At 45.7% G+C, this 15716-nt stretch overlaps 1 protein-coding gene across 9 annotated transcripts in view; it reads right to left on the bottom strand.

Moving 5' to 3' along the window:
• The window catches only part of atp11a (ATPase phospholipid transporting 11A), a 34579-nt gene that overhangs the window by 9310 nt on the left and 9553 nt on the right, over window positions 1-15716 (bottom strand). For all 9 annotated transcript variants that reach the window (XR_007111415.1, XM_047576676.1, XM_047576678.1 and 6 more), the window contains exons 2-26: window positions 7793-7915; window positions 7591-7680; window positions 7337-7417; window positions 7105-7212; window positions 6156-6284; window positions 5971-6074; window positions 5784-5831; window positions 5599-5663; window positions 5413-5494; window positions 4630-4780; window positions 4352-4549; window positions 4155-4268; window positions 3906-3965; window positions 3658-3824; window positions 3505-3576; window positions 3320-3393; window positions 3112-3215; window positions 2435-2616; window positions 1796-2047; window positions 1534-1711; window positions 1355-1457; window positions 1038-1183; window positions 879-938; window positions 670-797; window positions 114-249 (exon numbers count right to left, since the gene is read on the bottom strand). Coding sequence is in view for 8 of the 9 variants with exons in the window: in XM_047576676.1 (XP_047432632.1) it covers window positions 114-249; window positions 670-797; window positions 879-938; window positions 1038-1183; window positions 1355-1457; window positions 1534-1711; window positions 1796-2047; window positions 2435-2616; window positions 3112-3215; window positions 3320-3393; window positions 3505-3576; window positions 3658-3824; window positions 3906-3965; window positions 4155-4268; window positions 4352-4549; window positions 4630-4780; window positions 5413-5494; window positions 5599-5663; window positions 5784-5831; window positions 5971-6074; window positions 6156-6284; window positions 7105-7212; window positions 7337-7417; window positions 7591-7680; window positions 7793-7915 (2955 nt within the window). In the remaining variant the exon portion in view is untranslated. The remainder of the gene's footprint in view (window positions 1-113; window positions 250-669; window positions 798-878; window positions 939-1037; window positions 1184-1354; window positions 1458-1533; window positions 1712-1795; window positions 2048-2434; window positions 2617-3111; window positions 3216-3319; window positions 3394-3504; window positions 3577-3657; window positions 3825-3905; window positions 3966-4154; window positions 4269-4351; window positions 4550-4629; window positions 4781-5412; window positions 5495-5598; window positions 5664-5783; window positions 5832-5970; window positions 6075-6155; window positions 6285-7104; window positions 7213-7336; window positions 7418-7590; window positions 7681-7792; window positions 7916-15716) is intronic.

A 15716-nucleotide genomic window follows, 5' to 3' on the forward strand; every position in this document is an offset into this window, starting at 1 on the left:
ATTTAAAAAAAAAAAGAAAATAGAGAAAAGTGTAGAGCAATTGTGTCTTTTTCAATCAGATATTTTCAAATTTCCAAAGACTCCTCCTCGACTAAACCCTAACGGCGCGTTACCTGTCCGTTGCTGGTGAAGGTGGTGTTGTCGAACAGGAAGTAGGCTCCGAAGAACATCACGATGGCGTCGTACACGCCCAGGACGGTCCAGTAGATGAAGATGGGCCACCGCAGTAAAGAGTTCTTGGCAATGTCTCTATAGGGGGGGAGGGGGGATAAACACGAAATTGCCGTCAACATCGCGGACGTCTGCTTCGCGTCTGAGCGATTGGCTCCTGTGCGGATCGATCGCCGCAGCGCACCGGCTACTTCGGGAGGCTCCTTGACCAGAAATGAACGTAAGGAGATATTTTAATTTGATTTAGGCTCGTGAGCAGTAATTTATGATTTATGATGCAGGGGCGTCTGAACGCTGAAGTGGCCTCATCAGGACGTTTATCTGCAGACGCCTCGTCGTTGGGGACAAAATGGTTTTCTTTCACTCAAGCCAAGTTGAGTTAGCATACGTCATCGTCTGTTACTATTTTGTGCACATAGAGTCCAAGAGAAAGGTATTAGCATATCTGAAACCACAACATATCTCGCTAAGGGTGAGGATATTTAGAGTCTTACTAACCTGTACAGAGAGGGATCCTTCTTCAGGATGTCCATGTTAATGTGCTGCTCTATGAGACTGTAGAGCAGGATGGGCAGGGAGGTGAAGCTGATGTTGTAGAGAGTCAGGTAGGCTGTGTCGTACAGTGGCTGCGTTTTTAAGACAGACGCCGGCGTCAGTGTTTATTGTCTTTGACCGCCAGTCATCGTGTGTGTTTGTTCTTATTTTACCTGCTGCGAGAAGCCACAGAAGAACTGGTAGAGGAACTGGGGGAAGATGAAACAGACGTTCTGGGAAAAGAGCAGAGCGGTTTTTGGGTCAGTGTCTGATCCACGATCCTGTTTAAAACATCTCTCCTGGACCAAATACTAAAATATTCATCAGGCTACCTTGTAGAAGAAGTATTGCACGAGTTCGGAGATGCGTATGTAGTAATAGTGTCCGTGGACGAGCAGTATCTTCTTGAGGTGTTTGAACTTTGGGATGGCGTAGTCGCTGTTCCTCACAGCCTGACGACCCTCCTTACCCATAATGCCTGTAGGGGGAGACATTTACAACTTAAAGCATAGGTCTTCAACAGGGGAGGGGTCGCAAAATTTTTGGTTGATTAGCCATTTTTTATGTATTTATAAATTTTTTTAGTATATGTTCAGCTTCTATGTCCAGGATTTGGGATGTAAGAGGTTAGTAAGACTGAAATGCTAACCAATGCCGACATGGGCCTCCAGAATCATGCTGACATCATTAGCTCCGTCTCCGATTGCCAGTGTGATCGGGTGCTCTTTGGAGGCTTTGATCAGCTTCACAATCTAGAAAGAGAAGTGTTCAGTCATGTCTATGGCTATTTAAAATGTATCTGCTGCCACTCCACAGCTGCCTTCGTACCTGCGCTTTCTGGAGCGGCGCCATCCGGCAGCAGAGCACGGCGCTGCAGTTGCGGCAGATTTCCAGGAAGATCTCTTTGTAGTTCCCTGAGTTGGAGTCCTCTTGGCCGGGCCTCATCACCGCAGAGAGGGTGGCTCCGTCGATGATCAGGCCGTAGTCGGGGCAGTCACCTGATAAACTGGACAAACGGCATCTCAAAAAAACTGTCAACGTGTGCTAATTCCCTGATTTTATGTCGCATGTTAGCGAGTGCAACACGAACCCGGATAAAGAGTCCCGGGTCATGGTCCCGTGCTGCCTCAGGACCGTCCTGCTCAGGTCAAACAGGACGTCGTGGAGGCTCTGCTCCTCGGTGCGCTTGGTCGTCAGCTCGAGGATCTGCGTGTTGCGGTGGAACAGCCTGCTGGCGTAGCAGGTCGCGGCCGCCGTCTCCATCTTGTCCCCGGTCAGCACCCACACCTTCATGCCGGCTTTGTGGAGCGACTCGATGGTGTCCGCCGCCTTCTCCTGGAGCCTGCCGACGGGGGTTGCACAGATTTAAACGGGAGGACAATCGTGCCGGTTTCTCTTTTTTATTCGGCAACAATGCTCGGATCATTTCCCTTTGTGCGGGATGGGCCGACCTGCCCTCCGGCCCGACAATTCCTTTTAAGCCTGCACTATAATTGCCTTAGTCGCACGTATGCGATTGGACATGCACTCACTCAAATTGGCTCAGAACTGGGGCAGCACTTCTCGCACACAGAATTTCTACAGCGCTCAGGCTTGTGTGGGCCGTGACTGTAGCGTACACGAATCCCACCATGCAGTGCGAGTGTGACTACGTAACAGAGCTACAAGCTACATTCTCATGATGTTGACATCCTGCCTCTGTGTCAAATGTTTTAAAGTGTCCGTCCACCTGTCCTCCACAGCGGTGGCTCCCAGCAGTATCAGGTCTTTTTCAATTACATCGTAAGCCTCGGCCAGACGTTTGTCCCTGTCCTGCAGCGCCAGCTTGGCCCCGCTCAGCAGATGGCAGACCTCCTGGTACTGTTCGGGGCTCAGGGGCCGATACGCGACACACAGCGTCCTCAGACCCTCCTGGATGAGAACAGAGATTCGCACAGGTTACACAGAAATCTAGAGCGTTGAACTTTAGACACCCACTGCACATCCTTCCTCCGGTCCTTGCAGAGAGAGCTTGCAACTGTGGCAAGCTCACTCACTGACCCAGTTTTCACCAAAAAGACACTTTCAGCTCGTCCGCACCGTCTAGTTTCTACAGTGACGCGAGGTCGATCACATGTGCGCGAAGACGCGGCCGACGCAGATTGATGAACGCGTCGTGAGTTAAAATGAAACGGCGCCAGGGAGCTACGGCTCACTGGGAAACTACAGAACAACTATTTGATGAAAGTAGGCCACGCTCCGCTGATCGCCGTGCCTTCCGGTAGCCATGGAAACCGTGGTCACGTACTGTAACTGTGGAAACCGCTGAAGAAGTTGCGTAACGTTTGAAACCCTCCTAGAAACAGACTTTATGAGTGTTTGAGAAAACGTGTGTGTGTGTGTGTGTGTGTGTGCGCGCGCTCTCACCACTGCGTTGTGCTCCACCCGAGCTTTGACCTGGTCCACTTTGCCTGAGACGACCCGGGGGAAGATGGAGGAGTCTGCGCCTTTGCAGAACAGATACACCTCACCTGTACACAGACACAGGTAAAAAAAAAAAAAAAAAAAAAAGTACGTAAGAGGAAAAACAACTTTCGTTAATCTATACACATTTTTTTTTTTTTTTTTTTTTTACCAGTGTCGGCTCTGACGATGACGCTCATCCTCCGTCTGACTGAGTCGAACGTCAAAACCTCTAGAAGCTCAAATCTGTTAAAAAAAAGATGGATATCCTGTTTATCAAATGTTAAACAATAACAAATAAAAGCAAAACTTTTACTTAAAAGAGACGAATAACGTGGCTTTAAGGGACACACTCACCTCTCAATCTCATCCTCTCTGTTCAAGATTTCCATCTGACCGTCCTTGAGTCTCAGGTAGGTGAAACCGAGCCTGCGGCGCAGAGCAAATCATTTGGAATAAAGCGTAAGGCAGGAAACTGAATTATTTTGCCGCCATTCGGATTCGCCCCACCTCTTCATGCCCTCCACCAGCGCCACCTCGTCCGGAGAGGAGGAGATGTAGAAGGAGGTGGACCTGCCCTGGTGGATGCCGTGCTTGATGCTGTCCACCGTCTCCTCCTCTTTCACCTGCACCGTGTGGCACAAGCACAGGGCCCGGAAGAAGAGTTCCTCGTGCTCCTGCGTGGGAGGGGGGGACAAAACGCGGCGTTAGCATTAGCACGGAGATACAGACAAGCGTATGAGAGCAGCTATGCTCACCCTGGCTCCGGGACCTGGCGACGTGTCAATCATGTCCATGCTGGAGGCACCAGGCATCACCTGTAGATAACAGATAAACGGAACATGCATGTGCGGGTTGTCGCAAAATCTTTGGTTGATTAGACATCTTTTATGTATTTTTTTAAAAAATTTTCCCTCACAATTTAAAATTTCTTTACATACACATAAACATGAATCCTTGGCCTGAAAAATTTTGTTCTAATGTATATAAAAAGCTAGCGGTGTTACCTGTCCGTTACAGATAGCATGTGGTACATAAACATGCCCATCCACACAGCACTCGATGAACTCCATGTTGTTCTCTGTGAGCGTCCCCGTCTTATCCGTAAAGACGTACTCCACCTGGATAGAGAAAATTTAACTGTTGTATAAGTTTTTTTTTAAGTTTTTTTTTTAAATGCTCTGATTCGAGCGCCCTCTGCTACCTGTCCCAGCTCCTCGTTCAGGTCCGAGGTGTTGACGACGGCCCTCTCCCCGAGCTCCTCGTCGAGCATCTCGTCGTCCCACATGATGAAGTAAGACCCCAGGAACTTCTGCATCTCCACGGTGACGTACATGGAGACGGGGATGATGTAGTTGAAGAGGACCATGAAGGCCAGGAAGTCCGTCAGGGCCCTGATCAGCTGAGGAGGAAGCAGAGCGCGATAAAGTAAAGGCGGCGCGACAAACTCTTTCGTTCTCGGACGTTCTCCGGGTGACTCACGACGTGTCTCTGCCTCTCCACCTCCGTCCTCTCGTTGTACCACGGCTCATCTCGGTTGGGGTTGGCCTGCCACACGTACTTCAGCGCCGTGTTGATGAGGGCTTTGCTGATGAGAATGCACAAGTAGACCACCAGGTAGGCGTTCATTGACCTGCAACAGGCAGCAAATAATTCAATGTTTAGATTTCATGCACACACAAAAGAGAAAGCAGGTACTCAAATCATAGGTCTTCAACGGGACCCCTAGAGGGTACACAGAGATACTGCAGGGGGGGTCGCAAAATTTTTGATTGATTAGACATTTTTAATATATTTTTTTAAATTTTTCCCCACAAATTTGAATTTTTAAAATACACATTAACACGAATCCAACCTATTTTAGTAAAGGGATAAATGTTTGAAATAAAAAATGAATATTTGAACCTGTGTATTATTTGAAAAAATTGACTGAACGCAGAAAAAAAAAGACCCCTGACGTAAATACAGGGAACGGACGAGACAATAACTCAGAGCGAAGTCAATCAGAGACAAATAAAATTCCAGTAATTTAATCAGGCACACCGAGTAACCAAGTGCAAATGAAATCCACCTCCAGCCAGTCATTTCTACGAGCCATCTGGATACGAGACTCCGTCGACGCCAGATGGACGGAAAACGGATCCACAGACTCACGCAGACCCTCGGTCAGCGAATAAACGCGACGAGCGAACAGACGGACGGAAGGGTAGGAAATAAAAAAAAACATAAATGAACGTCTGAGGTGAAAAAAGAAACGGAGCTTACTTCTCCACCGCGGATCGTTTCTGGGACTTGGACTGGTAGTTGAGAGCCATCTTGGTTTCCATGCCAGTGTAGATGGCAACCGCTACAGAAAATTGTTAGATAACAGATCGGAAAGATGATGAATAAATCAACAAACCATGAGAAAGCAGGAGTAAAGGTTAGTTTCTTGCATATTTAACTAGTTACCATAGACGTATTCAGTGTTCTTGAGCGTGGCCCCTCTGAGCAGCAGGTTCTCCGATCCTAACGGCCTGCACGCACAAAAGACCATCACAATGGATTTCATGACCAAGAGGAGCTAACATTATGCTTCTAAATGTGCCACACACACTCGCACTCGAGAGTAAATAACGGCTTGGGATCGAGGTTACCTGGCCACCGGCTCGTTCTCCATGTAGATGTTGATACGACCCACAAATCTGCGCGGGACAAAGGAGAGGAGGAGAAAGGGAGTGAGATAAGGCACGTTTGAGACATTTATCTGGCAGGAAGGCTTTGTTCAAACCTCTGTGTGTGTGTGTGTGTGTGTGTGTGTGTGTGTGTGTGTGTGGTACTGACTTGTACAGGTCCGGCTGTGGTTGTTCACATTCTATAGTAGCGTGGATGGAGTCCACGTCCTCCTCTGCGGTGTAAGCTTTGGTGTCCTGGACTGCATAGTATGTCTTGGGAAGGACAAAGGGAGAAAATTGAAGGGTAAACGAATACGAATGCATGTTTACACCTTATATTCCAAAAATGCACACCTTGTGGCTGCTCTCTCCGTCCAGACTAGCGGTGGTGACGAAGCACGTCCCGTCTTCTCGAGATGAAGAGAGGAGGATGAGGTCGCACGGGAACGTCTCGTTTTCCTTGATGTAGACGACGTCCCCGACCTGAGGCGGACGGAGGGAAGGGAGTATAAAACAAACAAACAAACTCCTGGCAGCGCTTCACTTGCCTCCCAATTAGGGATGCACCGATCCCCCCTTTTCACCACCGATACCGATACCGATACGGATAACTTAGGTTTAGTAACGGCTGATACCGATACAGAAAAACAACGCGGAATTATGGTAACAAACGTTTAGTTTCATTGTGTGGCAAAGACTGGGATCATTCTTTTGAGCAAGGCAACACCAGACTTGACTTCAACATTTTTTTCTTTTTAAAAAAAAAAAAAACAAATAAACATATATAAATGTACTGAATTACTTATTTATTTAATAATTGTGCACCAGTAAAATATATAAAAATATAACAAGTGTAACTGGTTCAGTCAGTGCAATTAGGGATTCAAAATCCAATTTTCATCGATATCGGTACCGATACCGATACAATTATCGGATCGGTGCATCCCTACTCCTAATTCTCATTAATGCTAATGCAGTTTGCCTAACAAGCTAACCTCCCGCTGTACCACCTGGAAAGCTTTCAGCGAGCGGAGGCAAACATTTCACAGTCTCACTAGAAAACCAGAGGAGGCCAAATCCTCTTTATCTGCTATTCCAACTATATTCCCACTCCCACGTGGTTACATAAGTTATTTTAATGTTTTGAAAAGCTAAACTGCGAGAGAGAGAGAGAGAGAGGAGAGAGGGGGAGCTTAGCTGCGGGGAAAATCCCTCGGCGCGAGCCAATGAAACGAATGCACCAAAGCCCCGTTCGCGTTACGCAGGGGACGAGTGGCGATTTATCCGGCGACAGACCCCGTACCCTGAGCTTGCGGCTTTGTTTGCGGACCACTTTCCCGCGCTGCACCACGTGCACGGGACACTGGTTGACGGCGTTGTCTGCTTTGTGTCTCAACCAGTCCTCGTAACCCTGAGGGAAAGAAAGAGACGGACACGGGGATGGGAAGGGGTGGGGTGTGAAAGCGATAACGCACGAGTGTCAAGGTAAAGTGGGATTAAATAAAAGGCGTCACGACAAACCCTTTAGGTCTCACCTGCTTGATGGCCGTGACGGTGATGACAAAGAAGAGCGGCAGCCCGCTGGTGATGGGACTCGTGGGGGTGTCGATGATCAGCTGCAGCGACACACACACACACACACGCATTGAATTGAATGACGGAGACAGATTCAGGGCGCCCGGTGGGCGTGGCCCCAGGTAGAAGTGACGTCAATGCACGCCCAACTCATTTTACGGTACATCCATCAAGAAATCCATTCATCTGTTTCAATTAGCTCGGAATCTTTTACCTGAACCAGAAATATGATGAGGAAGTAGAAGTTGGCGACTCTCCTGAACTGCTCGAACATGTTCTTTGGGATGAAGTTCCAGAACGTGTACTGGAAACATGAGACAATGTTAAATTTACACAAAAGTAGTGGCTTGAATAGTGCTTTGAACTATGAGATCTTAACAGAGTCTGTTAGGATCTTTGTGGGTGTCGTCACTGACCTTGGAGGACACTATTCTGTTGTCAGGAAACCTCTGCTGTATAAAGGCCTCCGTCCCCGGAGGAGGCTCCCTTTGTCCGATATAAATTGTCCTGCTGTCCACATAGTTCTCCTCGCCGGCACACTGCAACGGGACGGGGGGGGGGGGGGGGGGGGGGGGGGGGGCGAAAGAGAAACATAAATATGTGAGTGAGCTGGAAGGTAAACATGGCCGCGTGTTTCATGACGGGAGCAAAAGGAGCAAATTCACAGACGTTTACAGGAAGTGTGTGTGTGTGTGTGTGAGGGGGGGGTGGGTTGTTACAATGAATGAATAACTTCTCCGCAATGAATGAGAGCTTTTGTTGCCACGGATACGCGGACGTGCATGTGACTCAGACTGGAATGCTGAACACGCACACACACACACACACACACACACACACACACACACACACACACACACACACTCCGATAAGACATCAGGATGTTATCTTTCAGAAGTCCGATCTGGAAAAGTACTTATTCATCCACTCACCACATTTACCAATAAATACAGCAGACAAGACTCTACTGTCTGGGAGATTTCTATCTCTCCCACTACACCTGAAAAATCCCACTAAGCCGTGGGCGTTTCAAGTATGTCAGGCAAGACTGGGCCTGCACGTGGAGCGCTAAAATTGGGGCGCATACACTACTCCTCTAGCTCTGTGTCCCACTAAAACATGTGTGAAAACATGTGTTCATTCAATACGAAACACACCACGCGTTTGTAAAATAGGCGCAGTTTTACAGAATAAATAATTAAAAGGAAGCTGTGTTCGCTTCTCTCTCTGTACTTTCTTTAATATTTTGAGGGATTCATGTGGTTCGTAGATGCCAAACAAGTGTTTCTCTCGGTTTCTTTCTTTCAGCCCCCCCCCCGTGCAGCTGGCGGATGAGCGCGGCGAGTTCTTTAATTAATCAGTAGATAGTCCGCCTGCAGACGCACATTCACACGTTCGCACGGACAAACAAGAGGTGACAGTAATCTGTGAATGAGATTGAGTGTCAAGAGGCTGCATGGCCCAGTTTCTTTACTCTCTCCCTCTCTCACACACACAGTAACCAGTTGACTCTCTGCTCTAAGATTACCTTGTTTAGGACGGAGGTCTATTTATAACCTGTGACCTCCAATTATCTATGAGGGAGCAGTGGAACGATGGGAACGGAAGGCAGAGCGGGGGGGAAATTGACGTCTGAATAAATATTGACGTCTCCTTGACATGTATACGGCGCTAAAATAATTAGACATGTCCGCGCCGCCATCCGTCACGTCGGAGGAGCAGCGCATTAACGGGCCGATATCAGATTTACGGCGAAGGGGGAGATGAAAAGCAGACAGGTTGCCAAGTGTGTCGCCCACGCGGCGGCGGCGGCGGCGCTCCTCCTCTTTTCTCCCACCTGCGTGCTCCGTCTGCTTCACCTAACACTTTGCGTTCGCGTTTCCTGCTAGATGTCTGAGTGTGGGAGGCAGCCCATCAGTCCGCCTCCACAGAAAATCTCAAGTGAGCAGTCGAATTGTGGTTTAGCGCTTATTGTTCAATTGTTCCTGTGATATCGCGATGTGTGAAGATGAGATTACATATATTATTAGATGTGATGGAGGTATGAGTGAGACACTTTCATTGAGAAAAAGGGGATGTGGTAAAAGGTGTGAAACCAGAATAACGGCGTGATTCAGACTTAAAACAAACCTTTACTTCGTCGTCATGTGTGAAATAGAGATCGACCGATACGGATTTTTTAGGGCCGATACCGATTTTTGTTACGTGAGCACTGACCGATATCCGATACCTGCAGCCGATTTTTCGATATTTATCATTTACGTGATAATGACAACAAAAGTTACAAATCTCAATTAAAAAAAAAAAAAATTTAAAATCAATTTAAAAAACATAAACATTCATTGAACTCAAAGAATATTTAACGTTCTTATACATACACAATAAAAAATAAACAGAGGTAGAGCACTATTAAAGAGCACAGTATTAGTCTAACACCTTGGCTTTGACATCAACACATATTCCTACCAAAAGCTTAACAACAGCACAACAACAGCAACAGTAAATGTTGCGGCTGTTGCTAATGACTGTAATGACTTGGCGCTGAGTGATAGAGTAAATAGATCTTTGTTTGGTAATCGTTTTTTTTTTTTTTTCCAACTCTTATTTTAAGGGGTGCTCGACATGCCTATGAGCATTTTCCAGCTTCCAGATGCACGCACTCTGCTAGTGGGGGAGGGGCCATGTATGGGCTGCACGGGCTCCACAGCGCCTCCAGTACGGGGCTGCCCGTGGATGCGCCTGTTGCTGGGGGGAAAAAAAAAAAAATATATATATATATATATATATATCAGCACCCGCATATCGGCCCGATACCAGTAAAAAACGCAAATATCAGCCCAATATATCGGTCGATCTCTAGTGTGAACAGCTATGTACGAAGCTACAAAGTGATGCCTAACCCCTGATGCTACGTGACAAGCGTGGTGCTTTACAAATCAAATTTTTTCTCAGACATTCAAAGTGAAGACTCAACCAGTCGCAGGTGTACCTGTCGTTTCACTTCCTTCCCCTCTCGACAAAAAGTACTTGGTTCCTCATAGTAAAAGATAAAAACTTTCCCCTCCACTTCCAGTCCTAATGCTACTACTGTGTTAATAAAGAGCGCAGTTTACATCATTTCCATACTATTAATGCGTATGAAGATTAGGGTTTTGCCGTGCATCATGTGTATTGATCTGTGTTGTTTACTGCTAGGGCCCTTTTGGCCAGATGGCACTCAATGAGAATCAGTGTGCCTCCTCCCTGCTGCTCATTTTTCCCCATAACGCAGCTTTATTGGTTTTCTCACCTCTCTCCTCTCCATCTCTCACCACAACCTGGATGGCCTCTAAGCCGGCAATCTCTCCCCTATCGATTACGTTTAGCTTTCATACGGATTCCAGCTTTTTACATGAAAGCCTGCCTGTCTGTGTTTAATCAAATAAAATTGAATCTATACAAAATAAAAGTCGGGCTCCGTATTAACTCGGGGCCTCCAGCTTTCGAATGTAACCGGAGACATTCGACTATTCTGGACATTGATAATCACATTTAGCGGTGTTTCATGTTTCAGGACGTGGAAGGTTTCATGGGTGTATTTATAGTTGGAAGGGAAACATTTGTGGTCGGGAGAGAATGATGGAGAGAGAGCGGGCTTTGTTTCTGTCGTCCTCACTCAGCACCTGCATCCACTTTCCTTAACGTTAGCGGAAAGCGAGGGGAACCCTTTAGGGATCGCGCGCACACACACACACACACAGACAAACACATCCCGGCACCATCAAACATGTATGAGAGCGGCCAGACATGGAGAATGACACAGAGCATTACGTCTGCAGTCACTGATCCACAGGATATATTTAGCCAAGCATCACGAGCCTCTGTTCTGCTTATCAGTGTGAGTTTCACGTATGTCTTAGCATCAGAAAGCAGAGTTAAATAGTCCAACGTGACAACATGAACAGAAACCGAAATAGGGGCATTTGTAGATTATGACTGACACACAGGTGCATACATAGAGTGTGTGTTTCTTGTTTAATTTGTGAAGTGAAACTAAAGCTGTGAAACCTGTTTTAATGCGTATGATACTTTTCTTTTTTCTTCCTTTTTCAGTTGGCTTTGTATAAAAATTAAAAAAAATAAAACATTTTCTAGGAACTGTCCACTGTTTAAACTGCATTGGAAACATGGTGCGATTTGACAATAAAAACTACAATTCAGTCAGACTGCGTGGCAAAACTTGCCGCAACACGTTGGCAAAAGCTGCAAAACAGGACTTTGATGACAGACCGACCGATATGGATTCTTTATTGCTGATACCTGTTTTTTTTTACACCATTCACAATTGGCTGAGTACGAGCTGCCGATTTTTTTCTGATCCCATGTTTGGAGTCGCCACTGCCTTTTCTCCCTCCATTTACATGATAAAAACAACACAATGATAACAAATATTACAAGGTTCAATTTAGCCAAAAACATAAACATTTCTTGTGGTTGATAAACTGCGATATTTGTTTGGCAGAGAGAGAAACAAACGTGAGCTAGCAAACTCCTACTTGACGACGAAAGTAAAAGTTAGCACAGCTGCTAACGACTGTAATGTGTTGGTGCTGAGCGATCAAGTAAGTAGAGCTTGAAAAAAAGAGGCGCGTCGAGGGGTGCGCCTATGAGTGCAACAGTTTTCCAGCGTCCAGCTGGGAAGGGCAATGTATGGGCTGCACGGTCTGCCGCCTAAAATTAAAGTGATTTGCACACAAGCAGAAATGATTTTATTTCAGTGTTCATTTTGAAAACTACGAGTCAACGTTTTTTTAAAGCTTATACGGCCGCTCTCTAACATTACATGAATTTTTAAAGCTGGTGGGAATGACAGGATAGTGAGGCAATGTTTGAAGACATGCAGTTACGTCCGGAATGAGGATGCGCATGTTCACCTTTCGCATGCTGGTGCATTCATCCAAAGCAAACAAAGAAAATATGTCTTCTATTGATTTAACCCACCCCAGATTACAGAGTAGAGCCATTCTGAATGCTTCACTTCTGTCTGCTGTGACGCCGACATAAACCGGACGCCTGTCTTCTCGGACGGTTCAATTTAAATCGTTAAAAGTAAAAAGAAAAATGAGACGAGCGAGAAAAAATGAAAAGAAAAGAAAATGCTCAGTCAGTGCGTGCATCCAATTTAAAAGTGCGAACGATTCGGGTCACACTATTCCCGCAGGACCCGAACGTAGCATTAGAGAGGCAGAAACTGAAGGCCCACTGTTATCGGGAACAGAGGGCCATACTGTAAACAGGAAACGCGCAACCCACCCACTTACACAGGGCACGCACACACTTCCTCAACCGCACCGACAGTGACACAGAGGAGAGACAGAGTTAGGTAGTACAAAGGAAGAGAGGGCAGAGGTAGACAAGAGGGGGAAACAAGCTGTCGGTCTGACCAGAGAAAACACAGAGGAGATCCTCCGCTTTTGTCATTCGGATCGGTTGTTTGTGCCCAAAGAGGAAATTCACTTCCAGAGCCACGCAGATGAATAAAATATCCTCTAGCTCATAGGTCTTCAACTGGGGGCATCGCAAAATCTTTGGTTGATTAGACATTTTTTATACATTTTTCTTTTTAATTTCCCACCACAAATTTTCTTTAAATACACATTAATATGAATCTAATATGTTTTAATAAATGGATAAGGGATAGCTTAATATTTAATGCAAAATGATAATGTATATTCATAAATAGTTTAATATAGAAGATATATAATAGGTAGGGGGTCCCTACTTAACCTCCACCCCTCCAAAAAATGTTGAACGCATCTACTAAAACTTCCCTAACTTGTTAAAAACCGACTGTGGGATCCAGAAAGCAACTGTTCAGTCTGTGCAGTCAAATTAAGAGTAAGCGCCGCATGACGCCTGGTGAGTGAAGATAACATTTACAGCGCGCTGTGGGCGGCGTGTGGAGGAAATCACTACAAACCACACAAACTCCTGTTTGTCTGTGGCTTTTTAAACGCCGAGTGGTTGTTTCCACCGATGGCCAGCCCCCCGGCCGGTGGCGTTATCTCCCGCTGCAACAGGCGGCGCTGAAAGGGAGCCTCAACAAAAGCCGCGGATATGCGGCTGACCGGCGCGCACGACTCAAATCTAATTTCTGTCGCGCGTCAGGTCCGCGTTCACACATGCAACGCACACACGTGTGCGTTCTCTCTGCTATCTCTCTGCTCTGAGCTGCAGAGATAACAGGAATCAGTGTTTCTCTCCCGTAAATCACCAGACATTAAACGCGGCTGCGGACTTGTTGACTTCGGGCCTAAAAAAAAATAAATGCACAGTTAGATGGAGAGTTAAAAGGGGAATGACCGTGAACCACGTTGGGTTTAACATGTGTGTCAAGGCCTGCGAGGTAATTAACTGCTGGTATGCACGTCCACGCTCCAGACAGACAAAAGATGGTGTGATACGGCAGATTAAATATTCACAAAAAAAAAAAAAACTCACCTGTATCATGCAGAACTCTTATCTTTATGTGTGGAAGTGATTTTCTGATAAACCTGATATCTGTGCGTGACAATCTGGGCGTGTGTTACCTGAGTCACAGATTAAAGACCAGCTGTGCTCCCCATCTGTCACTACGTCGCTCGGCCTCGCCCAGGGCAAACCAACTAAGGCCGCGATAAATCCTCGCGAGGCAACCTTTAACCACGACGGGGGGAAAACAGTCCACGGATAAGTGGACGTCCGTGGTCTAAGGTGTCTGATACCTAGCTGTGTTTCCCTACATGCCTACAAGGAGCATAGCGCCATGCATGCTACAGATTACTCGATGCTAAAGTAAAATCTGCACATGTGGAGGTAATGTGTCAACACAATGGCAGTCTATAAACCGTCTGTGTGCGTCTCGTCTCTGAGGGATTTAGTGATCCTGAGGCTGTAGTCATCGCTGCTTTGTGCTGCCGGCATTAATCACAGTCGCTGCAGAACTTTACGACTCAGCACTCGTACTCGGTCCGTGCGCGCCGAGCGTGGGTGTGAAAGACCGACACCACATTTTATAATAACTCCGCACCTGCGTGACCCAACAAGCCCGTGCATCAGAGCTAAAAATGAAACTTAAAATTAAAAAAACAAAACAAAAAAAAAAAAACAAGGGGGAGGGGGGTAGAAAAGCCCCAAGGCTGGTGTGATGCAAGATTTAAATGTAGAGCACGTGATGAGGTTAGTACTTTTTTTATGATTTTTTTTTTGCCATTGCAGCTACTGCTTATTATTATTAATAAATAAATAAAGATAATAATAATAATTATTATTATTTTGCAGCTATTCTCATGAAAATACTTTTTTACTTTTTTTACTGTGTTGTTTTTAGATAAAAAAAAATATATTTATCAGGTAGTAGAAAAGAAATTAAGCCAATTAACTGATCATCATCATCATCATTTGTTGCTGTATTTAGCGTGAAGCTAGAGCATAAACTAGCTTCAGCGTAGGCCTTCAACAGGGGGGGCCGTGACCCCTAGAGGGTCTACGGAGGTACTGCAGGGGTGGGTCGAAAAAATCTTTGGTTGATTAGATATTTTTTATTTATATTTAAATTTTATATATATATATGTATATATTATCTCATTAACAAAAATCCAACATATTTTAGTATGTTAGTATTTAGCTATGTTTATAGTTAAAATTGTAAACAAAATAATTTTATACATATAAAACTGACAGATACAGAAAATGTTTGACAGATTGACAGTTTTAACTTCAAACATGAGGCTTCAATTGAAATAAAAGAAATATATTTGAACCTGTGTATTATTTGAATAGCTTACCATTGAATGCAAAATGATAATAATGTATATATATATAAATAGCACTAGTTTAATATAGAACACATATATTTAGGGGGTCCCTACTTAATCTCTCCATCAGTTCTGAAATAGCTGCTATAAGTCCTGCATCTCGTCCTGTTACCACCTCTAGAAACACAACACAACATGCCACATCTGCTTCCTCTTCTAATACCACTGTCGTCTTTATTTAGTCCGCGTTCACTGCCATGACCCACGCTCGGTTTATGTAAGACCCGTCTAACCAAACTGGAGCAAACCCATCTGATCAGCAACTCTGCAAAGTATTAATTTGGGCCTGCAGGGCCTCCATTGACTCTTCTTGTTTAATTCATGACGGAGGGCATCACTCAGTGTGACAGGCAGACGCTCCGGCCCTCACTGTGAAATGTCAAAGCCGCACACCGCACATCGGCACGGCACAAAACCATGAGGCAGCGTTACGGATACGAAGGTTCGACGGAGCACAGAATACAGCTACCGTGTCATCACGTGTGGCCGTGAACTGAAATAGACA

The sequence above is a fragment of the Mugil cephalus genome, chromosome 23, assembly GCF_022458985.1.
Source record: "Mugil cephalus isolate CIBA_MC_2020 chromosome 23, CIBA_Mcephalus_1.1, whole genome shotgun sequence".
Classification (NCBI taxonomy): domain Eukaryota; kingdom Metazoa; phylum Chordata; class Actinopteri; order Mugiliformes; family Mugilidae; genus Mugil; species Mugil cephalus.